Genomic DNA, 27,833 nt, shown 5'->3' with positions numbered 1-27,833 from the left:
TTAAATGGTGTTAGGTCCTTAGAATTGCATAAAATTATCCATTGCTTAATCAGTTATATGCACATAGAGGCTTTTTCCTGCAGAAGAGGCTGAATCCCATCTCTACCTTATTTGATGTAATTATGCTAGTTGTAAAATAAAATGCAATTGATACGGAGTGTTTCTGGGTTTATTTGCCATATGTGGCACACAAAACCAAATGGTAGGTTATCTCTGAATTTTTATTTCAAGTATCCTACACACATTTAAATGTAGAAATTACAGGGGGAAAAAAAGCAATGTGGCATTACTTTAGTACATTCTAAGTAAACATAGTGACAAGAACATTGTGACTAGAAGTCATTCTGGTCAGGAGCCTCTTGGACACCAGCAATGCAAACATCTACCCTGCTCACAGAGCCAGTGTTGAGTGATGTACAGCTTTCTTCCCATCAACACTTCAAAATTAGTCAAAGGATTACAGAAAGATCTTTTTGTCAACAACCTGGAATTCCAAACTGCATTAAAAATTCTAATGTTTTCGGTCAGTTCTTGAAGTATTTTTTTAAGACTGTGTTCTTCAGGTTATGCAAGTTCTGATGTTTGGGCTCAAATTCTGACATTATGGCATAAGCAACCACAGTCACTTTAGACTCCTCTTCCTTCACCTTCTGCACTAGCAATCCAATAGAAGGAAGTTCCTTGGATTCAGAGCCTAGGATCACTTGCACTTTGGTCCAAAAGGACAAATCTTCTCTCCCCTTTATTGTGTGCCTGAGTTCAGATTTTCTCATGTCCTTTTTTTGCATACATACACTGCCAACACCAAAAGCTCGTATGTCCCATCTCATAGCTAACTTAGTACATCCCAAAGACATGGTTGGTTGATTTCTTCCAAGCCATGTCTTTGGTCCTCACTCGTGTAACTTGACTGACATGAGTGTTGCATACGTTTGGCTTCATGCTTTGTAAACCACACAGTAAGTCATTTTTCCATGTCCTTAATATCACAGTCTTCTTCATTCTTAAGATTAACAGTCTCATTGAAGCTTCCTATAGATTAATCTGGAAAATACATCCCTATTTCTTCTGCTGAGATAAAAAATTCATTCAGTCCAGAAAGATTTCGAGAAAATCTTCTTCCTTCTTAGCTTGTCTGTCACTTTAAGATTTAAGAGTAGATGTTGCTTTGATCTGTCCAGTGCAAGAGCATGAAGTTACCTTTTCAGCCTACTTGAACATCACATGATGAGTTACATCTCATTTGCAGTAAAGGAACTCCATCCAGGATCAGGCTCAGAGCAGAGACAGCCCTGTATACTCATGTTTTCATACCACAGCACCTGCTGTGTTTTGCATTGGAAAGGTGGGAGATACCATTCCAGTGAAGAGCTTCATCTGCTGGCTTTGCACAGCCATGGCCTCCCTGTAACTCAGTCTTCATGTTAGAAGCATATTCTTGCTCAGAAAAAGAGGGCTTCACAGCATAGTGATTTGATACCAACCTCATAACAACAGTGTAACATGTTGTGCAGCTGTAAAGATATTTCTTAGCTGATTAACTCTCAAAAGTTACCACAGTGCATAACAGGGCTTGCCGAAGGCTTGTCCAGCACAAGCAGACCACTGACAAGGTGCCTGTTCTTTTAGGCTGTTCTGAAGAGACCATGTATTAGCATTCATTTCCTCTCCATACCACTCAGCCATCCAGCTTGTGTTTACTGATGAGTCCACAGTGCCATCAATGCCAATTTACACAGAACTTGAAGTAAGCTCATTTTTGCAAGTACTGTCACGGTTTAAATGCTGGAAAGTTGTTATTTCGTGTACGTTGATGAGGGTGAGCATGTGCTTCATATCTGATCTGGGTTTTTGATAACTGGGAGACATACTCTCTTTTCTTAGACATGTCTAAAAGAGAAAGCACAAAGGAAAGCTTAAAACTGAGAATTCCTATGAAAGTCAATTTTTTAAAAAGCAACTTTTGAAGGTTTTCCATTTTCTCTTTGCTAACCATAGCTCATTACACCTTTCCCATTTGTTTGTCGCTGGATGCACCCAGTACCAATAAAAGCTGCTGTTTTTTGCTAAATCAATAAACTTTATAGGACAAAAGCCTCAGTCAAAAAAGGAAATTTGTACTTGATTCACATTTTCATCTCAACAGGCCTTGCACCAAGCTATTGCAAGTGTGCTTCCACCTGCCTTCAATGCAAGCCAATGCCTGAAATGTTTTCATCAAGTTGTCAAAGTAAAGCCCCAGTCCTACCAACCATTTGTAAAGTGAATGTTGCTTTGAGTTTAGTGGAGATAAGGCACAATCTTCACTACATAAGAAGACAAGGCAACCTGTAATAACTTAACAGGCATTTTAAATAATGAACCTCACTTGTGAGATCAGGTCAATATTAAATTTTGACGAAAGGCTAGGTTGATACCTGAGACAGGGCCTCACCCAAAAGTAAGATACATGAAATTCCATCAGAGCGATTATCCTCACTACACAGCTCTGCTTTTTATAACTGCACCGCTAAAACTGGGACTTTTTTCTGTGAGGGGAGGAGAGATTTCTGTAGAGATCTGAAATTCTTTCAGGACAGTGAGAAGAACATGGGGCATCTGTCTTTTCTGAGTGATATTCTTGCTTTCATATTCCATCCTAACAAATTCCTACAAGACTTATCTCATCAAACTTTAGTCTGAATGGCACAAATTACTGGCAGAATTGTCAATCTAAAAAAGAGACAGGCATAAATTTAATTGCTCCCTGAAGATACATGGAAAGCTACATTTAGCACAGCTAATTAGATACACTCTGATCAACAGTTATGATTCATCTGCTGAGGAGCAAAACAAGAAGGCAAAAATGAAACAGGCAGCAAAAGTTAAATCTGACCCCCCAAAATGCTGGGGCTGATTTTGGTTTGGTTTTTATTACAAATGCAGCCAGTGCTGCACTGTACTGGCACCTAAGATTCCTGCTGCCTCTGAGCCAGGAGGCGCAGAGCTCTGCATGAAGGGGTGACTTCACTGCCACTGCACCCAAAGCACAGTTTTTCTTCTGTGGAATGAGCTTCCCAAGTACCTCCTCTCCCTTCCTTTCCCAGAGCTACCAGCCAGCAGTAAGCATATGGATAAACTCCCCAGTGAGGTCTTTCTCCATGTATTTTAAAGTATCTGTTTAACAAGAAAGATGTGACTTCACAAAACTACTTGTCTGAAATGGGGTTGTCACCAATTTACGAATGTGGAAACTGAGGCAAAAAGCATGTGGACTTGGACATGTCCATCATGCCACCACACAAAGCAATTCCATAAGTGGGGAAGGGCTCCATCTTGGACAAATGCTCGTCCCAGGTACTAAACCAGAAGATCTGTTGCTGTGCCCTTAAACCAATAAGCAATTTACACAGAGTAACTGGAAGCAGAAATGAGCAGTGCAAGTGTAGGCAAATAACTGATAGTTTGAGTTAAATCAGAGCTAGATCAGGGCACAGTTGTCTCTCTTTGGAACTCCATCCTCGTGTACCTGAGTTTAATCATAAATTAAGTATGGACACCAACTTCAGACCAGCTGTGTTAAAGCAGTGCTAACAGAGGAAATGAGTGGGGGTATTTTGGTTAGTATTGTTTCTTTGCTTATGAGAAAGGGAATTACTTACACAAGTAAAGAAGATGAGCAGCAAGTAAAAAATCCCAAGGCAAGTCAGCATGAAGAGCTCGCCTTTGTATTTTTTTAGTTTGTCCTCTTCTGTTCCAGGGCAACCTAAAATGTAAAGCAAGGTGTTGCATTGTTCTGGTGTTTGCAAAATATTTTAAAACTGTTACCTTCCTGACCTGCTACGCTGAGTATGGGACAGTCAAAGCTCTCCACTGTACCTGTTACTTTTAATGTGACTGTGCTGGTCAGATTGCGTTCTCCGTTCTGCCCCTCCAAAGTGCACTTGTATGTCCCGCTGTTTTGGCTGGTCGCATTTTTGATCCTCAGTGAAAAGGTGTCATTGGAGAGCTCCAAGTACCCTCCAGCTTCTTGTGGATAATGAGATTCCACATCAAGGACTTCCCATGCTATTCCTTCACTGTCTCCAGCCATCTGGAAAACACAAATATATTTCTCTTCTTGGGCAACAGTGTCGTCCTCAGTTTTAGGGTAAAGAAAATTTTAAAGCTGGCTTATGGCTGAAAATGCAGAGGCTGAAGAGAGGCAGGGGGGAGCACAACCTCAAATCCATTTAATATGTTCATGCTTGCAATCCAAAAGTACACGGGGCTTTGCTTAAATTGACTCTATCTATATATAGGTACAAATATCTATAAATAGGAATTATAGAACTGTTCTGTAATAACTTCTTAAGTTGTCCCACCTGGACAGCAACATGACAGAAGGTGGAGGTAGCAGAGGCCTCAGAAGAGTTCAGACAAAGACAGTCCATGGGGATGGAGCAGAGGCAGCAAGGGGCAGCCCTACCCAGGTGCTTAGTGGCCCTGGGGACCAGAGGTGTCCAGGAGAGCATGGCAGCAGACAGGGAAGCTCCACTGCTGCCTGTGCTTGCCCTGCCAGCACACCTTCTGCCATGCAGTGGTGACAATTAAACCTGCTCACCCAGCAAGTGTACGAGGGCTCTGTCAAGCACAGGCTGGCATCCTCCCAGCCGCTCCACAGCCCAGAGTTCCCTGTGGGAATGCAGCCCTGGAAACTGCACTTTCCTGTGCCAGTTTCTATGTAGCTGACCCCTGAAACCATGCTGCCTCTCTGGAAGAATGGAAGTTTCCCCCCACCCCACTTCCCTCCCTTCCACTCATGACTGAAACCAAAGAACAAAAAAATTGCTTCAACTCGTTCAGATTCAGTTGCGTGAAGGTCACAAGCAGGTTCTGGTGCACTTGGGGAGCATTTGTATGTTGAATTTCTTAATTGTAACCAGAAGAGCTACATTCCTTGGCATTGCTGAGAGGCTGCGGGAGGAATGAAGTGTATTCCCAGAACAGCTCGTAGTGCGGGGTGATAGGATGCACTGAAAATGACAATTGGCTGGGAACCACAAAGAAGAGAGAAATCACTAAGTTGATTTGAAAGATGGAAGAAGGGTTTGAATTAGCCTGTGTCCATTCTTATTCATTGAAGTTGCTCCCTGGGATTCGAGGCAGCACGACTGCCATAAAGGTTTCTCAAGTAAGGAATTCAATCTTTCTGTGGACCAGCAGAGCCAGAGCCAGCTCATAAGCCCAAGGCTCAGCATTTCAGCCAAACGTATACCTAATGTAAGCCAAGGCTTTTTTATTATTATTATTTTATTTTAATAGGCACATTTTTGGGTCATATGTGGGTGCTTACTTTCTATCAGCATAGCTACTGCATCGGGTATACCAGTTACACTGTAAGTTATTAAAATTAACACAACTTTCCCCTACTGAGGCTAGGAGTATCTGGTTTCCCTTTCATGTGTTTGCAGGGGGAAAGCACACTCGACAGGCTGGAGAGAAGTATGGGTCTGATGCTCCTTTATGCATTGCTATTTTTGCAGTGTAAAACAAGCTGCAGTTTGGGGAACTTTTCAGGAACTGAGGAATGAGACTAAGCACAAGATTTCCTTAATTGTAAAGATTCTTACTCAGAAAGGTTTTGGGTTTTTTAGTGCATCAACTGAAACACAACAGTAATTTCCTGGGGCTTTCCACACCTCACCCAGAAAGAGGGAAGAATCTCTCCCTTAATGCCCCGGTAAATTTACCCCAGCTTCTCTTTCTTATTACACTCAGCTCCAAGCAGCTACAAGACAAGCAGTATGTATGGTGGTTTTAAGGCTGTAGAGACTTCACTGTGCTACAAGGAAGGTATTTAGGTATTTTCAGGCCTTGCACATTGTCAGCGATGTGGCCAGAGGAATTCCAATACCCAGGCAGGGCTCAGCTCTAGTTACAACTAGGTCAATAGCAGTTAAGTGGATATAGTTGACCTCCCTCAGATCTAATTTTTGCCACTCTCCCTTCCCTTACCACCCCCTTCCTCAGTGAAATTTAAAACTGCCCACAGGGCAATAAGAGGAACCAGCCTGGCTGCCCTTTGCATTGCCCTAAATTGCAGATAGGAGGTCTGAGCTACACACACAAAAAATTAGATTTGTTTAGGAATTTTTGGTTTAGTTTTTTCTTTTCATTTACTGGCAGTATTAATAATTGCTGTCTTGGGTGGTAAATGGTGGTGCGATTCTTGTGGCTGAGATCTGGGAATGAGAAAACACTTTGATCTTTCTGTATGCAATTGCAATCAGCACTGCTCACATAAGGGAAAACTCAATTAAGTCCATGCATCCCATGCCTGACCATGCACTTATTCCAAGTGAGATTTTGGGTAAATGATTTAACTTCCCTATTTCAAGGGAGCAGTGAGGGATAGGATTGATTATTGCCTCCAAAGCTTTTTAAGGTGCTTGGTTGCTGTTGCAAGCACAATGATGGTGACCCTGCAGACAAGACTGCCAGAATTTTGCCTTATACATGCTCTGCGTAAGGCAAAGGTGTATCGTGAAATTGCACTAAGAGCATGCTTTTCCCCAAAGAAGGAAAAGTTATTTTGTGGCCTAATCTGGCTCCCTCACTTGCAGAGAAGCTACTGGTGACCTGGATGGGGGTTTTGAACCTTGCGTTTGGGGAGGAGGAGGAGGAAGGGCTCATTTGTGTGGGTTTAATTCGGGGTTTGCACGCCTTTCTTCCTCCATTAAATCTCCTCATTGCTGAAGGGCAAGGGCAGGCAAGGCAGTCTGCAGGGGTGCTGTGTGCCCAGCAGCATTCCAGCATTTTTTAGGCTGCAGAGACATCTGGTGGCATTTTTCCAGCCTCTGCAGGCAGTACATCCACCCCTACTCAGAGGTCACAGCAACCTTTTCTCTGATGCCTGAATCAAGCCTTTTTCCACAGCAATCTTATCTCCTGGTATCTTATTCAAAACAAAAGAAAACAAAAAAACCCAAAAAACTACTCCCTCCCTTTTTAAATTCTCTACACAGCGACAAGACATCTGATCAAATTTGCAGAGTGCATCCTCATTTCCCAGCTGTGTAAAAGGAAGTCCATGAGATGTTCAGTAAGGTCATCATTCTGCCTGTTACTCTATTCAAGATAACCTCTTTCCCACCCCAAACCTAATTAAAATTACAAAAATGCCACTTTGCTTGCCACCTCCTGTGAATTATTTGGCATCTCGCTAACTGGACAGATAATTTTTAGGCAGCTCAAGTTTCTATGATAAACCAGACTTAATTCATGCCAAGTGTCTTCCAGGTGATACCACAGCCCAAGGTAAATGCTGGGGGTTTTACCTAATTGATTCCACACAAGCTTAGAGGGATCAAAGCAAGTGCTGCCAGAGACAGCAATCCACTTGTGCAGAGATCATCCTCTTCTTTAATCAGTGAAAAAAAATCTTTTCTTCCCACATTTCATTTGTGTTTGGTTTCCCTTTCACCTCACTGCTGAGCAAACTGCAGCATGCCAGCTTCTCCTGCTCCCCACATCAAATAGAGAAGAAAAGCAAGGAAGTCTGTTCCTACTCCCATGTTTGCTGCTAATGGCTTGACCAAAATTCAAAAGGCAAATCATGACTTGTGTGGGGACAGGTAGAAAATACTACTAAATCTATTTTCATACAAAGGGCCTTATTACCATGTAACCTGCTGGGGGTTAATTCTCCTAGAATTTTGCTGGTGAACAGGGACTTGCTGGCAACATAATTCTGCCTATCTGCATAAAACTACCCATTAAGAAAATTAAAAAACAGAAGAAATATGAGTTTATGTTTAATGTCACATATACATTGTCCTTCAGCAATGTCTGTGGCAGACTTTCAGAAATCACCTGGCAGAATATCTTAAGCAGATGCTGAAATGAGGTGACCCTTCCCCTCTGCTCAGTCCCTGCTCAGACACACTCTGGAGAGCAGGGTTCAGTGCTGGGCTCCCAGGGCAAGACAGACAGGGCCATATCCCTCCTTCACTGGAGGGAGTCCAGTGAAGGGCCACAAAGATGAATAATGTCTTGGAGCCCCTGACATGAGCAGAAGGTGGAAGAAATATCTCAGCCTGGAGGAGACCAGGCTCAGGATCATCTTATCAGTATTGATTCAACCTGATTAACAGGGGGATAGAAAAACTGAAGCTGGACTCTTCTCAGTGGCCTTCAGAGGCAAGAAAAGAGCCATTGGGCAGGGACTGAAATTCAGTCAAAAGAAAGCAGGAGAAAAACCTTTTTTACTGTAGGGGTGGTTGAACCCTGGAATGGGGTGCCCAGAGAGGGTGTGGAATATCCATCCTTTGAGATATTCAGGACTGAACTGGACACAGCCTTGAGGAGCCAGCTCTAGTTGACAAGATTTTTAGTGAGTTTAATTGAAAGTTATCCTAGTTCCCAAAATCTTGGAAACACATGGTCTAAAGAGGTTGTGATTTTCCCACATATATTCTCTAGTCAATTGACTGATTCCTATTAAGTTTCTCCAAGCCTAGAGCTTTTTGATAAGAACACTGGTGGTGATACAGTAGATATTAAGATGGGATATGTTTGATTGAAAATACCACTGAATTAATATATATTATGTTCTCTGACTGGATGAATTATGAGAAATAGGTACAATAATTAGGCCCCCAAAATTTAAGTGCTCTTCAGCAAATATTTATTTTATAGAGAACTAAAAACAAGGTGAAAGAAAGAGGAGGAACACTTTGCTCAGATCTAGCTGGCTAAGTTTTACCTGTGGTTTTGAAAACTGCTACAACATTACATGGTAATAAATTAAAAGGCAATTTACCCATGCTGTAGTGCTCACACCCAACTAATCAATTAATATTTAATTTTATCATGAGCATGTGAGAGTGAGCAGTTCTCACATTAACTCATGTTCTCTGCTCTCATTAAATACCTTTTTTAATCAAAATTTTCCCACACTAAGATGGTACACTGTCTTCCAGGTAAATCAAAATGCCAATATAAACCACTTTTCCCATAAAAGTAGATTTTTATTTCAGCAAAAATGGTTGAGGTCCAAAACTGATGTCAGTATAAAGGTGGAACATATTAACATCAGATTATTTTCTAGTGAAGGTGAGATAATTGCAAAAATGGTTTTGTTTAAACTTATACTAGGCATAATGGCCAAGTTGAAATTTCTGACTGTTATAGAGAGCTAAAAACCTACATAGAGCCAGAAGGAATTTATTTTCTGAAGCAAAATATATAGAATTCTGGCAATGCCCAATAGCCAACATATAATGAAACACAACTGAGCTGAAACTGCTTAATAGGTGTAATTTTTCAGCACAAAAACGCTTCCACATTCGCTTAGTGCTAAAGGTGCATCCATATGGTTCCTATACAGTGTTATGTAGAGATACCAAACTTAAATTTGAAAATAACAGACACAAATTGTGGGCACATGTGAGTGAACTTGGAGTGTGCTGTAAAAAGGCGAGGGGTTTGGGTGGAGGGGGGAAGAGATGAGGAAAGAAAATCCAAAACCCAACCCCAAAAAACACCAAAGAAACTATGTGTGACACATGAGCCAGCTGGAAAAGCCCTTTGACTCACACAGAGTCTTTATTGTTTAGTTGGTTGGCTTGGTTTGACTTTTTGTAGCTAAGGGCATCCAGCCTTAGCTCATGTCAGACAAAAGAATTGTTTTGGTCATGAAATCATTTCCACTGTTCCCTTCCTGTCTAAATCATCAGTGTGATGAAGCTACTTGGGGATGAATTGATGTCTGAGGAGCATTGGACTGCATTTCTTTGCTTAGGTTAAAAATTTGGCTGAAATAATTTAGCAAATATTTTCCTCTGCTAATATATCACAGCTATGCACTTTTAGCAAAAGTAGTTTCATTTGAAGGAAGGTGTAGTCAATATTATATGTCTAAAATGTTTATTCTTATTTTGTAATATGACTTCCCCCTCTTATTCTGCCACAATTTTATATTTTTCAAGGAAGTGCTATAAAATTAACAGATTTCTCTTCACTGAAGCACAGCCTTCTTTCCTGTTCCTCAAGATTTGTTTTAGATTAAGACTCTTTTGGTTATCACATGAAGAAAATACTGTAATATCCACTGGGACTTCATTTGTGTGTGTTTAAACTTGATTTTCATACTGGATATAAAGTCATAATTATGAAGTGGTTCTCATTTTCAGTGTACTGCACAAAGAGAAACTGTTCAGTTTTCAACAGCCCTACGAGGCAGAGGGATAAGTAAAGTTTCATTACCCAGATTCCTGTCTCGTAGGTGGGCTGTAGAGATTCAAAGCAGCATTTCTATAGACAATTCCCAGTGCCTGGGTACTTAGGCAAAAAAAACACTTAGTTTTCAGTTCTCAGCTGGCAAATTTCCATGCTGCTTGTTTATGGCATGCAGGCTGCCCAGCATTCCTAAAAACGTACCACACTTTTACACTATCATCATTATGGATTCTTTCCCATGGCCTCATAGTGAATGGAATGAGAGTTGCACCAGACTGGAAGAGGACTTGGTGCTCTACCTTCTCCCCAGTGTGTTCAGCCAGCCTACTTCATATCTTTTTAAGCAAAAATAATTTTGTCCGACTGACTGACTGACTGACTGGCTGACTGACTGTGGTCCTGATTCTGCACAGAACCACTTACACAGGTGACTTCCTGCATGACAATAATTAGCTCCAATAATCCTGGATGCACAGCAGGTCAAACACATCCATGCTTCTTTTTTGCAGTGTGAGACATTAGCAAAAGAATTGAATGCAAACCTTCTTTATTACACTCAGTTGGATTTGGACACCAGAATATTAACTCCATTAGACAGTTACTTCTCTATACAGCAAATACTTTTACATTACAACCTTTTTTTTTTTTAGCAGATTGTAACAAACTGGCCCTTAATTGGTCTGAGCACACAGAGGTGCCAGTGGGAAGGAGGGGTTTGCTCACAGAACATTCACCCGGTGCAAACAGCTGCACAGGCAGCACCGCAACATTGCCACCATCATTTTTTTCAAAGCAATAGAAGCAAAGGTTAATTGCTTGCATTTACTTCACAGTTCAAAGTGACCTCATACAAAAGATTTTGCCTAACAGCTGCTTGAACTTTACAGCCTGAAATTTCATACAATTTGTTGCAATTACCTTTTAATTAGTCCTTTGGGGTTATATGTGGTGTTTATTGATTAATCTTTCAGTAGTTGTTTTTAAATAACAGAGTAATTACCTGTGTTGGGTGAGGGAATGGTGGAGTGTGTTACCATTCCCTCACCCTCCTTTGCAGTGTTGAGTGGGGACAGCAGCACAGAGTCTAAGTGTAGAGAGGGGAGGAGAAAGATCTTCAAGCTGTTGCTTATTTAGCTAGCCCCACAAGTAGAAGTGTTGGTTGTCCAGCACAAAACACTGAGCCTAGATTGCTTTTCCCCATAGAAGTCAGGCTTTTTAAATTTCGTACTCTGCTTTTCCTAATATGGCTGCAACTGTGGCTTGGGCTGGCGTCACCGCCTGCCTGTCCCCACTTCCCACCTCCCTCATGGGACAAGCAAACAGAAGACTGCAGTACCTTGGTTGGTGCCATCAGCCCCTGAGGACTGTGGCAAGAGCTGACAATAGCAAGACTTTTGTTACTTTTTGTGCCAGCAGAGAAAATACGTGCGAGGTTCTGTCATGCTGGACACTGGAAAATCAATCTTTTCAAAGATTGCAAAGCAGTTCAAGCAGGAAGAGCAAGGAGACCATGGAGGGAGCAGGGATTATAGGGACAGGGCAGGGGACATACAGTGGCAGTCTAGACTGTAACAGCATGTCTGCTGCAAAGGGAAGCAGCACCAGAGAGGGCCCCCACATCATCAAATATCACCCTTTTGTGCACGTGCAGTCATTTTGTCCCTACGTGGAACTGCAAAGAGCTACAAGGCAACACAGAATTGGCTTTATAGGCTTTTCTTATTCGTCACGGAATGGCTTTTGGCTACTGTTTGCTGCTTGGCCCTCCCAGCTCCCACTGGACTTGGGGAAACACATGCTTCTGGAGGATTCCCCACACTTCAGCCTGGGTTTTTTTTGTTTTTGTTTTGGTTTTGTTGACTTCCAACAAGTAAACGTGCTATGGGGGAGACTTTTCTGGGATCTAGTCAACCTCGCTGTTTATTCCTCCCCCACTCCCTACCACTTCTGTTCAACTCCTCTAGGTCCACCAGACAGCATGGTTTGCTTTCCATCAGCTCTCTGCCCTTCCTGGACATTGTAGGAGAAAGGGAGCCTTCAATATTAGCACATATGTGGATGGGAAATATAGATCCTTATCCAGCTTTTGAGGCAGAAAACAAAAAATAATAAGTTGACTCATATCCCATATCCCATAGTGAAGTTCAACTAAAAGCATTATTCTCTCCTCTTTGTCTACCACCTGCACTTAGTTCAACAGTTTGGAAAAAGATGCTGCACTTGGTGGGTTGGCAGTCAGAGGTTCAAAACAGCTCTTTTGAGGTGCAGTTCTCATCTAGTCTGTAGGCAGGTGCTCGTTGTTGTACCAGCAATGAAACTCAGATGCAAGTTTCAACCTCAGAAGCTGTATCTAATAACACACACTGTTTGTTGGTTTACTGTCGGAAATGAGTTTAGAACTGTATCTGACCGAACTGCTGAGGAAGCCAAGGCTGTGGCTTTAGGTTCTGGCAGAGATAAATTAACGGTTTTCAACATCCATAAATAAGGTTTTGTCCTCTTCCCTTCCATTGCTCTACCATCACATGGGAAAATAATTCAGCACTGTAACCCACAAAATCTTTATTCACAGATTGATTTTCCACTATTTTAACCAGCAACAGAGAGTTGACTTAACAGGTAACAAAAGGACCCCCAGGACTGGCCCATGATAAACAGCAGGAGTGTATGGCTGGGAGTGGGGAATGGAGGAGCTCTCCATCTGCCTTCTGCTCACACCCTGCCCTTATGCCCACCCCACTAAGTCAAATCTTCCTAAAGAATAGTCAGTACTTTTTTAGTTCTTGTACTTCAAAGAAAAAATCATCTCCTATTTGGAGGGTATTAAGCAAGAGCAACATCATTGATGTTGCAAGGCTTAAATACTTTTTTTTTTGCTTTGAAGAAAATTATGGAAGAGTTCTCTTTGGAGTAGTATTTGGCAGGTTGTACATAGGGCATCACCTAAATTTTGATCCACAGAAGCCAGCAATAATTAGATAGAAAAGCAGGTCAAGAGCAATTCAGGGAATCACACTCAAACAGCCTGTCTCCAATGACATGGAAAAGGCCTGTTCCCTATGGTCAGCTCAAAGGTTTGCAATGCTACCTTCTCTGTGCTGCACTAATGGGAGGATTCCTCTGTAGAAAACAACCCATTTCATACAAGACAAGCCAGTATCAGATAGGGAAGTAAAGCAGACTACTCAAGTAACTTAGGTTTTTTTCTTACTTTATACCAAGACGCTGTCTGGTGGGAGATTGAGGAGTCCTGAAGAGCTTTACACGGCAGCACCGCTTCCTCAGCACACCTCACAGCAACATCTGGGATCATCACAGAAGTCCCACGGATCAAGCACCAAACTGCAAAGCACAGGTACACATCACCTTTAAAAGAGGTTGCTTACACAATCCTTCCTGTCTTCCCAAAACATATCCCCACAAAACAAACATGAAAGACCAGAAGGAAAATTGCGGGACTGCCCACTTACCGTTGCACAGGATGAGGAGCAGAGTGCAGAGTCCCAAAGACATGGCTTTTACTGCTTCAGATCACAGAGCAGCAACAGCGTGCCTCTCTGCAGGATGGACTGTGAGAGCAGAGTGAAGCTGTGACTGCTTTTGGAGTGATATTTCTGAAGGCAGACTGGGGAATCCCCCAGACTTATCTTGAGGTTTTTCGTCATAGGGAAAATCCCTGCATGTATGAACGAAGGCTCCTCCCCTTTAGATCTGTGAGGTCACTCCCATTTCTGCAGTCACTTGCACTGGTAGCAATTCACCTCCCCTTTTTCTTTTTTTCTCCCCCTCTGTATTGATCTGAACAGTTTAAGGTTGGCCAAGAGGCACTGTGGGTTGGTGTGAAGGCCATGAAAATCGGTACTGAGCGAGTGTCTCTTGAGTGACAAAATGTCAGGGGAAAGGGCTTGTCAGCCCAAAATCCCCTCTCAACCTTCTCTCTGCAACTCTAAGAGCACAGGTTTGCCCTAAGACCAAAGGTTGGCCTTATGATGTGCCATTTCTGAAACCACATTTAAGACCTCAGGTCACAGCACTGTGGAAAACTAAGAGCTATATAGGAATTATCAGCATGGCTGAGCTAAACAAACTTTATTTCAGTAGAGTTACACATTTAACTGCAAGTAGGCACACGTGAGATAGAACATTCTCTCTTCTTAACAAATTCTGTCATTCTCAAGACAAACAAAGGCATCTGGAGTGGCATAACTTCACAAATTATATGCTGGAATATTTCGTCGTGGAAAAAAGTCAAGGCAGCTCCCAGAAGAGGAACCATTTGGACATCCCCTCTAGATATCTGGAGGGGGAGGGGAAGTCCTTTCCCTGTGATCTGTGAGAGATGTTTACCCCTGGAGAATTTTTGAGGAAGTCCAAGGTCGATCACAGAAGCATTTACAAATCCTGAAACCGAAAGTTGCTGATGTTATTTTTGGCAAACCCTTGTGGCTGCTGTCTTTAGGCTACTGAGATCATGATGGAGAGAAGCTATTTAGGGGAGGGGCAAGGGGGTCAAAATTTGATGGATGGAGAATATATAGTCAGCCCCTTTTGAAAACCAGGGTTCTGGAAGCCACTCCAGTCTGGACACCCTAAATCCAAATCACCTCTAGAAAACTTTGTGAGAAGTCAGTTTGACAACTCCCCAGCATGCAAAAGTGTTGCTCAGATGGATAAATGCTGTGGGTGGGTAGCACTTTTGGAAACTCCAGTTTATTCTGTGAAGAAAGTCAGACAGCAATTTCACTGGAGGCCTTGCTGTTTGAATAGCCCACTTACTTTTAAAGCTTTTTGCTTCTATCTTCATTGACCATAATGGTAAATGTAACAGGCTCTGAGCTTTATTTTTTCTCTTTATGTTTTCTGGTTTCAAGGACCAGGACCTCAATCTATTGCTTAGAAAGAACAAGTGAAATATAAAACCCAGTGGATCTCCTGAGAGTGAGAGAAAATCACTTCTTTCTCCTGTGTGAAATAATGGAGTATTTGAAAAGATAGAAGTGGGATGGGGGGTGCAGGGGAGATGTACTGCTGTAGGAGGAAATCTTAGAAGAGGGCTCCATTTAATATATTTCACATCTGTCCTTGACTAAAATGATGGTTTTCTGCTCCCATGTGTTGGTCACACATCAAGCCCATCTCCAAGAAGGGCACTCAGCTTTCACCCAAGGGCCTCTTTCTGTGAGTCCTGCAGAGCTACATGTTTACCCTTCATAAAGCCATCAAGAGGCACAACCTTTCTCCATCTCCCTTTTCATCGTGAGGAAACCCCCGTGGTCGAACCACAGCAAGCTCAGCCCACAGCAGTCCTTCCCCTGGTGGCCTGGCCAGCCGCAGCCAGGGGGCTGTGGCAAGCCTGGGGTCACAAGTTCACTCACACAGAAGTGCACTGAAGGTAAGCTAAGGGCCAGGCTTCTGCACTGGGCAATGTCCATGCCGCACACACTTGCCAAGGTGATGTTAAACAACATTCTTCCTCAGTTAGTTAAAACATAGGGCTCTTAAAAACACACTGGTTTTCCCTCCAGAACAGGCATAACTTCAAGCAAAACAGCCCTTTTGCTCCAGAAGTATGTGCAAGCTCAGCTGCTGTTCCACAGCACACTGCGTGAAGCAGGAGAGCAAGATACAAAAAACAAAAGCTGAAACTCCCTTTACTAGGGAAGGAGAAATCATTTGGTTTCTAAATTTTCCCTGGTAGGGTTTTTTTTCTTCAGGGAAACTTTGAACTGGGCTGTACTTTCCTTCCAAACTTTTAATATCCCTTCTACGGTTTCAAAGATCTCCAGATCTCTCTTGTCTCCAGAGCCCTGGAACCTGCTTCGAGTTTCACTGAGCAGCGGGAGCAATGGGAGCTCTGCGGCACGGGTCAGGGTGTGGGAGTGAAGAGGTAGTGATTGCCTGTCAGCCTTCCCCATGAGAAACAGATCCACGTCTTTGAGGACCCTCAGCAACTGCAGGAGCCGCACAGTTAGGTGAATAAGTGGAAGTTTATCATTAAATGCGTTGTTCTGTGGACCTAATGAGACCTCCTTTCGTACAGTGTGTCCTTGTTGCCTTTTGCTCTCCTTCCCCTGCCTGCGCTCACTACTGAGGAAGAAGCAGCATCTGCCCTGGTGAGTCCAGAACTGCACACTTGATGGCTGACATTAGCAAGCAGTGTGTAGAACTGCTGCGTTCTGCCTACCTTTCCCTTAGCAAGGGTGCTCATTTGGATCTTCATCTTTGACCCAGCTGCTGATTTTCATGAATTTCATAGGCACTTAATTCTCTTTGAGCCTCGATCCCTCTGTCAGTTTGATAGAAAGCGGGTTCAGAACATACTGGCTGATAGACAGCCAGATGGCATGATCACAGAAATTTCATTCTCTGTGGGAAATGAGGCTAGAAGCACAAGGATGTGGGATGGATTTGTAGGATAAGGTTAAAAAGTCAAGACTGTATATTTTTTTCAGTGTTGATAGAGCCTTGGAAATACTGTTCATGGAATCGTATCCTGTTTCCTTGAACCAGGTAGGTACTACATCCCTCAGATACTTGTGTAGCAGAGTTTTCCTGAGTTCTCACTCCAGTGTGTGGTTGCAAAATATATAAGAATGTTTATTTAATGTGTTTTCCCCCAGGTGTGAGCATTCAACAGGAAGCACAGCATTGAAGAGAAAACGAAACCTTAGGTCTCTACAAGGAATATAGAGCTCTCCACAATGAAGGTTGAAAGGTTAAGACAAAGATGTCAAAACAGCATTTAGCATTTTTGTCAAGGCATAGATTTTTCTGTGTTTGGGATATGATTATTAAATATCATTTGTTCCACTGCATTTAAGCTCCTGCTGTGAATAAGGTCCATCAATGTGCTTCATATCTGTTGTGAAGCCTCTGGTGAAGGGGGTTGTTTGTTTATTATTATTAATCTCCTGTGCAGCAATAAAAATTGCTTCGGTTCAGCTAGCAAAACTGGAAACCTTTTGCTATATGTTTTAGCAGACAACTGTTTTTAAATAATATTCTGTGTGTAACAATGCAACATCAACTGAAGGAACAGTGACAGAAGAATCCACAGCCACAAAGACAGAGCAGTCATGTATTTTTAGGGGCCCAGCAGAGCTGCAGCCATAGCATTTATTTTCCTGTCATGCCTTGATCTTGACACTGCCCACACCAGCAAGTAAAAGCAACTGAGATTTTCCAGGCTGCAGCTAATGAGAGGTGTGTAAATTATTCACAAACTGGAGTGAGGAAAGTTTAAGGACAAGTTCCCTTCTCTGCCCCTTTATGGCAGATATTGGGTCAGGGACTGCCTTTGCTGTTTAAACAGTGACGACCCAGCAACACTGAGAAACCAAAACACTGGAACTGTGACCTGGCAGGGAGCATAGAGCTTTGTACTACAGACTGTCTGCTGCTGCCAGCTCAATAAATAACACCAAATTAATTATACACAAACAGCCAGTCCTCTGAAATGCCTGGACTTTGGAGTGAGCCATTTGAGATGTGCCAGCCCTGTTTCTCAAAGTAGGAATTAAGCATACTCATGTAGAAATTGAAGTGTGACCCAAAGAACAGATTCACAATGGAGACATCCAAAATGAGAAACCTCTTTAGACACTTTAGGGAGTTTAGGAATTGCATTCAAGCAAGAAGGGAGCAAGAGATGATCTCAAGTCTATAAACATGACTGTAAGAATTAGGATAAGGCTGTACTGAAGCTGCACCTAGTACATCATCTTGTCTGCAGCAGCAGACAGTGAGCTGTCAGGTAGTCAAGCAGCCCAAGGTGCTGTATTCAAACTGCAGCATCCACTGGAGATGCACATTGAAATCTCATTTTTAACAGGACCCTGGATCCTCTTTTTTCATCAGTTTGGTAGATGGTGCCTGGGGACATCTTGGGCAGAAATCTTTGCAGATTTTAGTACTCTACATTGCTTGCCCTACATGTGGGGTCATCCATACTGCCTTCTCCAGAAGGTAAAGAGCAGACATATTGCTCCTGACATTTCTGCTCAGTTCTGCAATGGTAGTCCCCATATAGTCCCTGTGTCCTTCTTAGATCTTGCATCTCCTTGCTACACCCAGCACTGTTTTACTAGAGGTCTAAAGTTCAGCATGCCTGCCCCCAAATCATGCTGCGGAAATTTTTACTCCTCCTGGTGCTCCTCTCTCTTTTCTCTTGCCTGCACAATTTCCCTAGACAATTTCTATGGGACCTCTTACATTGGAAGAAGTTAGGGATCCCAGTATGTTGCCTTGTACTCCTAGCTGATTCCTTAGCCCACGGGGAATGCAAGTCAGGAGCTCCTCCTGGGAGCAGCCTGTGTTGACAGCAATCCTTACAGGATTCCCTGACTGCCATCCAGGGACCCAGCCATGTACACACACAGCTGTGACAAGCTGAGGCCCCTCTCCTGGCGCCTTCCAGACCACTTGTTTGGCTATTTTTTTCTAATACCTTCCCCATCTGTGGTCCCACTGAGTCATGGGATTTCCTGATCAACTTCCCCTGCCATCGCCAGCAGAAGAAAGAGGAAGCCTGGTGAAGAATCCTGGTGACTGCGGTGCCTGTATCCATTCCCTTTTCCTCTGAAGTCTCCAACACAGCATCAGTGACAACTGCCTGCTGGCTCCTCAAATGCCTTCAGGGTGGGGTGCATCCTCCTCTGGTTCCCTATCTGTACATTCCTGACCTTTTGACATTGAGCTTCCTTTCTTCTCTCCTCTGCTGTCTCTCATGATCATTTGGCTTTCTCCAGGCCTTTCGAAGAGCATGAGATCAGTGCAGGCATGCTCTGACACCTCAGCAGAATACTTGTCTAGCCTGAAAAGAGTTAAGGCAACTCACCCCTACAATGTGTAATAATTTTGTGCCTTCACCAGATTGTCTTCTCACCATATGCCCTCTTTTCCAGTTCATTTATAGATAGGTTAAACAGCAGGAGCCCAAGAACAAAACCCCCTCAAGCATCACTAGAGACCTCCCTCAAATGTGGACAAGGGCCATTTACCCTCCTTTTTTAATAGGTTATTCACGTGAAGGGTTTTTCTGTTGTCCCATGGTGCCTTAATTTCTTTCAGACTCCTTACTGATGGACCTTTATATCTCCAGAAATTTTTGATGTGTTTCTATATGGATGACCTTGTTGTAGTTTTCATTTAACTTCCAGGGTTTATGATCCTTTCTATTTTCCATTCTTGGACACAACTTCTATTTTGTGAAGAAAGTCTTCTGCTTCTAATAAATACTTTTATACGGCTGTTAACTGTGTCAGCTTTTCTTTTCCAAAATCTTTGTCCATACACAGAGGAGAGAGAAAATGTACTCTTACATGCATTACATGCTATGTTTAAATAGCCACCAGGCAAGTATTTTAGCCCTCAGGCATCTGTTTTAGCTTATTTTTTACAAAGTTCCTTGCTCTTACATAATTATATTGTCACTTGGGCTTTTTTTTTCTTTTTCTTTCCTTAAGTATGTTGAACAGGGACATTTTGAACCAGCTTCTGCATGCTGCTGCAGGCTAATATAAAAGTTCCTTCTTCTTTTGTATGCTCTTTCATGCAGAAACAGTATTTTCATTTTATGCAGCATCAATGCTCTGTGTGACATGTATCCAATATACAAGTAGGAAATTGATACCTGCTGCTATTGTTGCATTTCTTGCTCTGTCAGCAACTCCAATCTCCCTCAGCATGTAATAGACACAGACATTTGATTTAATACTGATATGATATGGCATATTTCTGACTTAGGCCAGGAATGTCAGGCTATATAGGTTTTGAGCTGCTTGTAAACAAAACTAGCTTGTTACTTTGATTTGGCATTAAGGTTTCTCTAATATACATTACCACTTCTCTACTGTTTCTCCCTCCTCTGTCTCTTTTTTTATGTTTTGTATCCCAATTCTAAAGCATCTGATCAATTGCTTCCTTGCCATCAAGTTTCTGTTTAAAGTTATCTTGTTTGTTAGACCTCTAGCTTTCATAAAAAATGCATCTTTTCTTTTTCTCTTGTTATACTATGACATCCTTCTTGTTTGATTATTCTTCATACTCCCTTTTAAAGTTTCACCAAATTATTTTTATTCAGCAGAGCATTGTTTTCCTGACTTCCTGTTCTGAATATATGCCATCCTGAATCATGTTTTAACACTTGTCAGCTTCTCCCTTCCTTCAATCTAAAAAAAAATTCTCCTAATATCTTTTTAGGTGCCGCCACTGGTTTTATTTTAGTTTACCTGAATCTGACTCATGCATAATGAAAGTTTTCCCTTTTTCAAACAAGTTCAAATCCTTTGTCTTCAGCTAGTTCCTAGCCAGTCATTGACAGCTTGTCTCTCTGCTTCTCCCACTTCAGCTCTGCTCATGGTATTGGAGGCATTTCAGATGAAGGTACTATGGAACTCCTGGCCTCCAAATTACCATCTGACTGCACCCATTTTACCCTCAAAACTGTCTCCTCCTTTCTTGAGGCTTTTGCTCCATACACTGTGTCTGGAGAATCTCTCAAGCCTCCTCCAAAAGCTTGCCCAGATTTTCCACATCATCCAGCCAGCAGGTATTGCATCCAGCAGTTTCATCACCATGCAGTTCTTTTAATTATCACAAAACCACATGGATGTATGCCTGATAGAGCATCAGGAGTCCTCTACTACTGTATCTTCCTGAAAAGTCACTGCAAAAGTGAATGTGCCCTCAAGATATGAGATCATTTCTGTCCCTTCGCCAGATAAGACTGCCACTCACAGAGCCTTCCCCCACCTCAGCAGCTTGGGATCAGCCTGGAGATAGGTCTGTTGAGTGACGATCCTAAAGAGATTGTCAGTGCATCTGTGTGTTGCCCTGAAATCTTTTGTTCAGGTGTCATGACCTAAAGCACTGGGATGTTGGGTTAACTGCACTGGATGCTACCTGTGCATGGAAATGATTCACAGTGGTCAGTGGAGCAAACTGAGAACTCCTTGCCCACTCATTCTGTAAACAGCCACTGCTGATTTACATTACAAGGGGTCTGATGGGCTCATTACCCAACTCCAGGTACAGATCCATGAGGGAGGAGCCATTCAAATGCCTCAACAAGGAGACGGGCAAAACTCCTCCTCTGGCCGATCTCCTTTTATGTCACCCACCACCACTGTTCTGGATTTGCTGTGAGTCTTTGGTTTCTCTGACTCATCCCGTGGCAAGTCTTTGGTTTCTCTCTTATTCCTTGTCACTGACATCCAGAAAGGGAAAAGTGCAAGGGATGCTTGAATATACTGCTACATTGCTTTGCCCTCTGGTACATTTTGGATCTTCATTTTTTTAGCTTAGAAGGACACTCTTACAAACACTTTCATTCAACTACCCTGAGCAGGTGCATTCCACAGGAATCAGAAATGGTGACTTGGAAACAAGGGACCTTCTACTTTGTAAATACTGCTGGGGTTAACGTACGTTCATTCCTTTTGGTTGCATTTCTTCTATATACTGACAGTTGCTCCTTTGTTCTGTTTTAGCTTTCAAAGAAAAGATTACTGCCTGAGAGCTCCACATATTGAAGAAAACAAGACCTAGCAAAATGGAGAGCAGCAACACCCAACAAAGACTGTGAAAGCACCGTGTGTGCCGTTGCCACTGGAACAGCAGCTTCGTGGGAGGTAGCCGGGAATGGAGCCTAGCTTTCCTGGAGGTGGGGGACAAGGACATCTAGACAAGGGAGCACCCCCATGAGAGTTTCTATGAAGTCTCTGGGAACCACTTTCTTCAAAAGAGTGGGACACTCTCCCAGACACTCAGTTCCTACAGGCTCCCTCATCCCTTCAGCCTAGGGCTCTGCTCACAAGCTGTCATCAGCAAAACTATTGCAACCTTGCTGATACCCACAAGGGATGGAAAGGGGAACCACTCTTTCTTGAGGGGGAGGCTGAGGAAACGGATGACGATGTGCCGTGGGAGGATGAGCAGTGAGAAATGGAGAAATGAAAAATGGAAAGTTTTCACTAGAGATGTGACAAATATAACTCCTCTAATAGAACTAGACTGCAGAGTGGGCAAAGACAACTTGGCGGCCTTTTAGAAGAGGAAGGAGTGACAAACAGTGAAGATATTAAAGTGACTTATGTCCTGGGAGCCCAGCCTCTCAGGCTCTGGGGGTTCATGCTGAGGTGATTTAAGAAGCTCCTGATCCAAGTTGCTCACCCATTACCACAGGTGGTTGCCCGGTCACTGACTTGTCAGAAGTGGTGATGTGCCCACACCGTAGGCACCAGACTGACATACTGACATAACTGAGGTATCTGTGGCTAATTCAGTTTATTAGGATGTGGACTATGGTGGCCAAGGCATTTTCTTCTTGATCCCTATCAGGTTTAGTTGAATAGGTGACCAGCTGAGGTCAGAAACGTCCTGAGAACAACAGCCTAACCAGGCAAGCACCAAAAGTGGCCAAGAGATCACCAGGAGAGCCTTGATACCACTCTATCCAATTTTCTTGTCTTTAAACTTCCTTCTCTCTGCTTTTCCCTAACTCCTTTATTGCCCCCTAGCTTGCAGAAGGAACTGGAGAAAGTTTTCAGAAGCCCTGTAAGCTTGTTCTTCTGGTGTCTCCTTTCCTCTAGGGACCTGAACTCCAGACTGAGGGGTACAGGTGGGAAGTGATCCCATTATATGGTTCAGAGAAGAGCACTGGTAGTTTTATAGAGTGGCTCTCAGGGTGCTACAAGGGGTGGGTGGGGAGAAATCCTAGGATGGCAGCAGCATGGTAGCCTGAGGAGAGGCAGTCCCAGCCCCAGGCAGCCCCAGCCCTGGCCCCAGGCATCCAGCATCTCCATGGGGATGGAAATGGGCCTGTGGCCAGGCAGGGCAGAGCTGTGAGGAGCTGCAAACTGGTCCTGCTGTGACATTTCTGGGACAGAAATTCACAGTTCAGGCTCCTGGTCCCTGGCTATAGTGGGGTAGAACCCTAGAGGAGTCGAAATGGGGTCCTGGTCCCTGGTGAGAGTTGGGGGAGCCCCAGAGCAGTTGTAGCACAAGCAGGGTGGGTGGTGCCCTTGGAATCCTGACAATGTCATTGGACAAGTCTGACACTTTTGATCATCTCTGCTCATATTAATTACTGCTGGAGAAAAACCTACTCCAGCAAATGAGTTGCAAAACTAAGCTTAATTCCCTGTAATCAAATTCCTTGTTGTTACCATGGTCATGTTCTCTGAATATCCACAGAGCAAATGACCACTGCAGAGCATAAAAAGATGCCAGCCTTACACCTGGTGCCAGCTTTGGACTGCTTCTGGAAATTTGCTTTTCTTCTGACTACAGCAATCCCTGCATGTGCTAGGAGGAGCAGCTAATAAATGGCAAGCAGTCCCATGAGAATCACAACTAATGGCTGCTGCTCAGTGAGATAATCACCCATTTAATAAAGGGTGAGCTTCTACCTCTGCACTTCCATGGGGAGCATTAATGCATTCTTTTCCCTTACTTAGCCACTTATTTCTACAAAACTGGTAGGAACTTGATGTTTTTGAAACCCTCTTCCTCTGTTAATCTTAGTTGAAATTGCCCAATGGATTCAAGAAGTTATTAGGAATAGCTAGTTGGTTGTAGGTATGCTGACAGACACAAATCATTATCCTATTAAGAAAGCACTTGCGTTTATAAAAACACAGATTTTTAAATCATGTGAAAATCAGGGAAATAGGTACTGTTATAAGGATTATGATTCATCTCTGCACAAGTCTACTTCACTAACAGCCTGAGAAAGTAAAGGAGCTCAGAAGGAAGTGGCCATTGCTTAGACTTCATGCCTTGATACTCTTCTCTGGGAAGGAATGATGGAAGAATCAGGATTTGGCAGGACTTGTATGTTCTTTAGAGACTAAGGGGTTTGCTTTGCATATCCAATTCTAGATCTTTCAAAGCTGAAATTATCATCTTTCTCTTCTCCAACATTTTATAAATTAAATCCCCTCTCAATCTGTCCCTTTTCCCCTTCTTTTGCTTTGAGACTTGAATGTGCAGAGGTTGCTACTCTTATTCATGCGGAGTTTCTCAATAGCAAAAAAGCCTTCTTGTTTGATGAAAGTATTTGTTTCTCAGGCAAGTTCAAGACTTAAACATTTGTGAGTACAGTAATTTCACGATTATAAGCCGCACTGAGTATAAGCCGCACTTCCGGATGTCAGCAACTTTTCATTCTTTGTCCATACATAAGCCGCACCTGATTATAAGCCACACGTTACAATTACAGAATGTGATAAAAGGTATCTATTCTATCACCATCTGTTGAGGGTGGGGGCAGTGATCCTTATCTCCATGGGAGATATTCTGCTAATGGGCCATCCATTGAAACCAGGCAGGGCATTGTTCTTTATCTTTTCACACCCCATCCTTCCTCCAGCGAGTCATTTTCTGCTAATGGCCCGTTGAGTCCCACTGTGGGACTTCATCCTATTGGAAGTTGCTCCAGCCAGGGGCAAGAGCCCAGCACTTCTTACCAAGATAAAAACAGAGGTTTTGGGACACTAAGGGAACCCCTTTCTCCACTGGACTCCAGAGGAAAACTGGATTTCTCCACATCACCACTGGACCTCTGGAGGGAAACTGCACCTTCTACAGGAGCACTGCTCCAACTGAACCACATCTGTCACTGCAGGAGGATGCAGCCACCATTTAATGGGACTGCTAGCAACACCCTGCCTGACAGGGTGTCAGGTTGTACTCTGACTTTGTCAGGGTTTGGAGTTTGTTTCTTTGTAGTACTGTATTTCTATTTGAATTTTCCTAGTAAAGAACTGTTATTCCTAATTCCCATATCTTTGCCTGAAAGCCCCTTGATTTAAAAATTATGATAATTTGGAGGGAGGGGGTTTACTTTCTCCATTTCAAAGAGAAGTTCCCGCCTTTCTCAGCAGACACCTGTCCTCCAAACTAAAACAGCAACTTTTTGTTCTTTGTCCGTACGTAAGCCACACCTGATTATAAGCCGCACTTTGGGTTCGGACCAAAATTTTAGTCAAAATTGTGCGGCTTATAATCGTGAAATTACTGTAATTTCTCCTTAGGCGTATTTAAAATGTAATGAGATTTACATTTTATATTGATTTGAGTTTTGGTTTACTTCTTCATACATTTTTTACAAAGAACAGATGCTGCTTGAATGTTTCCTTTGAGGCATATTAAACACACTCTAGAGAGCACACCTGAGCCAAAGGTCAATATTCCTCAGCAAACCAGCCAAACAAACTGCTCCATGAGTTCTCAATTCTGGTAATGAAGGCTTATAAAATGAACAGTAATTATATTTATTTTTATTTATTTTTTACAAACTACCAAAATACAAGTTTTGAAAAATTTTGCTTTGGTGGCCTCTGAAGTATAGCGGCTGGTTTTCTACATGCAATACTGTATAATTTGGAAAATTCCAAGTCTTCTCAAAAATTGGTCTGGCAGCTTTCAATGCAGAATTACAAGTTGAGTGGTTTTCACTACCAACCATCCCTACAGTTCTGCCCTTCTAAGAAGTACATTTCTCACAAGAGTTAAGATTCTTTCCAATTAAAGTCTGAAGTGGCTTTGTCATATCTGTGGGTCACTGTACTCTTATTGTAAAACACCTCATTTAACTAATCTCATTGCCATTGGCTTTAAAATTATGGTGTTCATGACAAGGACAAGAACTCTCTTCCTTGAGAGGCTTGGTTACCTCAGGGAGTTGTGCCAATTATGTCAGTAAAAAATCCTCCCTTGGTAATGCTCTGTGATGGTCCTGAGCAGAGTAGTAAAAACAGATTGGCGAAGTAAAAGCTGTGATCTGTCACTGTGTATGGCCAGGAGGAATTACTGAAAAGCTCCTTGTGTTCCCTCCTCACCCTCTGAATTGGTCTGGGTGTTACATACAGTTTACTCTGTGTATTTCAAATGCGGAAGAGAAACCAGCGTCTTACAAGTGTTCAAAATGACAGAGCCACCCTAACAAGAAGTGGATGTGTTATTTGTTTATGATGACATTTCCTTACAGATGATTCTGTAAACTGTCTCCTGAACTAAAAATTCTAATTTGTTTCTTTTCAGAAAGGGAATAGGAAGTTTGGGGGGCCAGGGGCAGGGAGGGGAAGAGGATGAAGGGAGAAAGAAAACTAAATACTTTTTTTTTTTTTTTTTCCCAGGAAGAGTTTAATTGCTGTTCATCTAGAGTGAGCAACAGTTAACCAGTCAGGGTGAATGGTTTTCTTAAATGAACATGGGGAATTACAAGTCATAGGAAGCCTGGCCGTATTTCCAGAAGAGAACAGAGTATTTGTCTACAGTGGTCTGTGAAAATGTCAACTTCCCTTAGCAAAAGGAGAAGAATTACATGAATTTTAAAATATCACAAACATTTCAATATATGTACTGTGTATACCATGGCTGAGACATTTCTTGCTGGTGGTGGAAGCAGAATTTTATGTTTATTCTTGATGGTTCTGAGTGATAAATGTCAATAAAAAGTGATCCCAGCTGGCAGAATTCTAAATCTCTGAAAAGCATATTCAGCTTGAAGAAATTGATGGAACAAATATTTTTCATAAGCCCTTGGTTTTCTACTTTTATCTACAGTTTCTCAATACAGATCTGTAATATTTTTCCCACGCATTTGGAAAATGTGAATTTCTCCTCAGATGACTTCCTAACCTTTTTCCACCACCACTTCACCCTCATTACTTTTCTGTCCTGATACTTTACCTTTCTAAAGTTTTGAGTCAAGGAGTTATCTTTGTGAAATGCCTAGTCAATCATTTAAGGATTACAAAGGCTCATGTTTGGAGCTCTTTTTCTAGCAGAGATTATTAAAAATGGACACAAGAGAAAGCAGTGAGAATAATACTGGAATCTTCGTAAAAATTCAGTTTCTGTTTTCCAGTTAGTCTGGGAATAAATTGAATAAAATAAAGAAGTGAATAAACTGATTTTGTTTCAGAAGTAACAGTTTTATTGTCCAGTGTAGAAGTGGATACTCTACATACATAAAAGAAAAGTTATGAATGTGCACCTGTTGTTGGACCTTCACCAGGACTTTATTTTCCACCAGTTTTCATCTCCACATTTCATTTCCATCCTGACCCTGTGTCTCTCTGTGCAACCAAAAGCAATGTTATGTGAGCCGTTTGGTCCTGAATATCCACCAAAGCAAAGCAGCCCAGCAGCTCCACATTTAGCCTTGGCACAGCATCCCATGCACTTGTCACTCTTGAGTAAGTTGGTTTAGTTTTAGTCTTGATTAGTTGGAGAGGCCAGAGCTCTGCTTGCATCTTCAAAGGTCACTGACAGGTGCAAGTGGTCTCTCTGCAGACCCTGATGAAAGTAAGGCTACGGGCTGCCTTGCATTCTCCACAAATCCACATAAAGACGGGCAACTTGTTGGAAGCACACCTCTATGGTTTTTACATTTTGAATTTGGGAGTTTTCTGGGTGGGGTTTTTTCTTTACTGGAAGAAAAACGGGGCTAAATGACAAGGTGATGGGAGGTGTCTGGGTGTGTTGGAGGATTCCTTCTGCTTTAAGCAGAGAGGGAAAACAGGCAACTTCTGTTTTCCTGAACTGACTCTAGGTGGCAACAACACCCTGTATAGCCTAACTAGAGGCTAGTCAGGCAAAGACTCATGATGCTTACAGAGGAAAAA

General features: G+C 42.6%; 1 protein-coding gene and 1 long non-coding RNA gene across 3 annotated transcripts; one reads left to right on the top strand and one right to left on the bottom strand.

Moving 5' to 3' along the window:
• Positions 1 to 225: 225 nt before the first annotated feature.
• CD83 (CD83 molecule) lies at positions 226 to 13,928 on the bottom strand. The gene is made up of 5 exons (XM_033058965.1): positions 13,671 to 13,928; positions 13,412 to 13,542; positions 3,859 to 4,072; positions 3,642 to 3,745; positions 226 to 1,890 (listed from the first exon to the last, which is right to left on the bottom strand). The coding sequence occupies exons 1-5, from the start codon at positions 13,711 to 13,713 to the stop codon at positions 1,732 to 1,734; spliced, it is 651 nt and encodes a 216-aa protein (XP_032914856.1). The 5' UTR covers positions 13,714 to 13,928; the 3' UTR covers positions 226 to 1,731.
• On the top strand, positions 13,491 to 27,023 carry LOC116995930. Of its 2 annotated transcripts, XR_004417845.1 has the most exons (6): positions 13,491 to 13,555; positions 16,241 to 16,313; positions 16,653 to 16,710; positions 16,821 to 16,915; positions 21,690 to 21,862; positions 26,340 to 27,023. It is a non-coding gene; the product is annotated as an uncharacterized LOC116995930 (long non-coding RNA). The 2 variants fall into 2 exon arrangements; XR_004417834.1 differs by lacking the exon at positions 13,491 to 13,555 and having other exon boundaries at positions 15,837 to 16,313.
• The last annotated feature ends 810 nt before the right edge of the window (positions 27,024 to 27,833 follow it).

Source organism: Catharus ustulatus, chromosome 1 (assembly GCF_009819885.2).
Source record: "Catharus ustulatus isolate bCatUst1 chromosome 1, bCatUst1.pri.v2, whole genome shotgun sequence".
NCBI lineage: Eukaryota > Metazoa > Chordata > Aves > Passeriformes > Turdidae > Catharus > Catharus ustulatus.
This window is presented reverse-complemented; position numbering and strand designations above follow the sequence as displayed.

What these genes read in the sequence shown, in the direction of transcription:
- CD83 (XM_033058965.1), bottom strand. Translation starts at nt 13,713, where the DNA reads ATGTCTTTGGGACTCTGCACTCTGCTCCTCATCCTGTGCAACG. An exon ending in GCTCCTCATCCTGTGCAACG is followed by an intron (nt 13,543 to 13,670) that starts GTAAGTGGGCAG and finishes TGTGCTTTGCAG; the next exon opens with TTTGGTGCTTGATCCGTGGG. An exon ending in TGCTCATCTTCTTTACTTGT is followed by an intron (nt 1,891 to 3,641) that starts GTAAGTAATTCC and finishes TTTCTCTTTTAG; the next exon opens with ACATGTCTAAGAAAAGAGAG.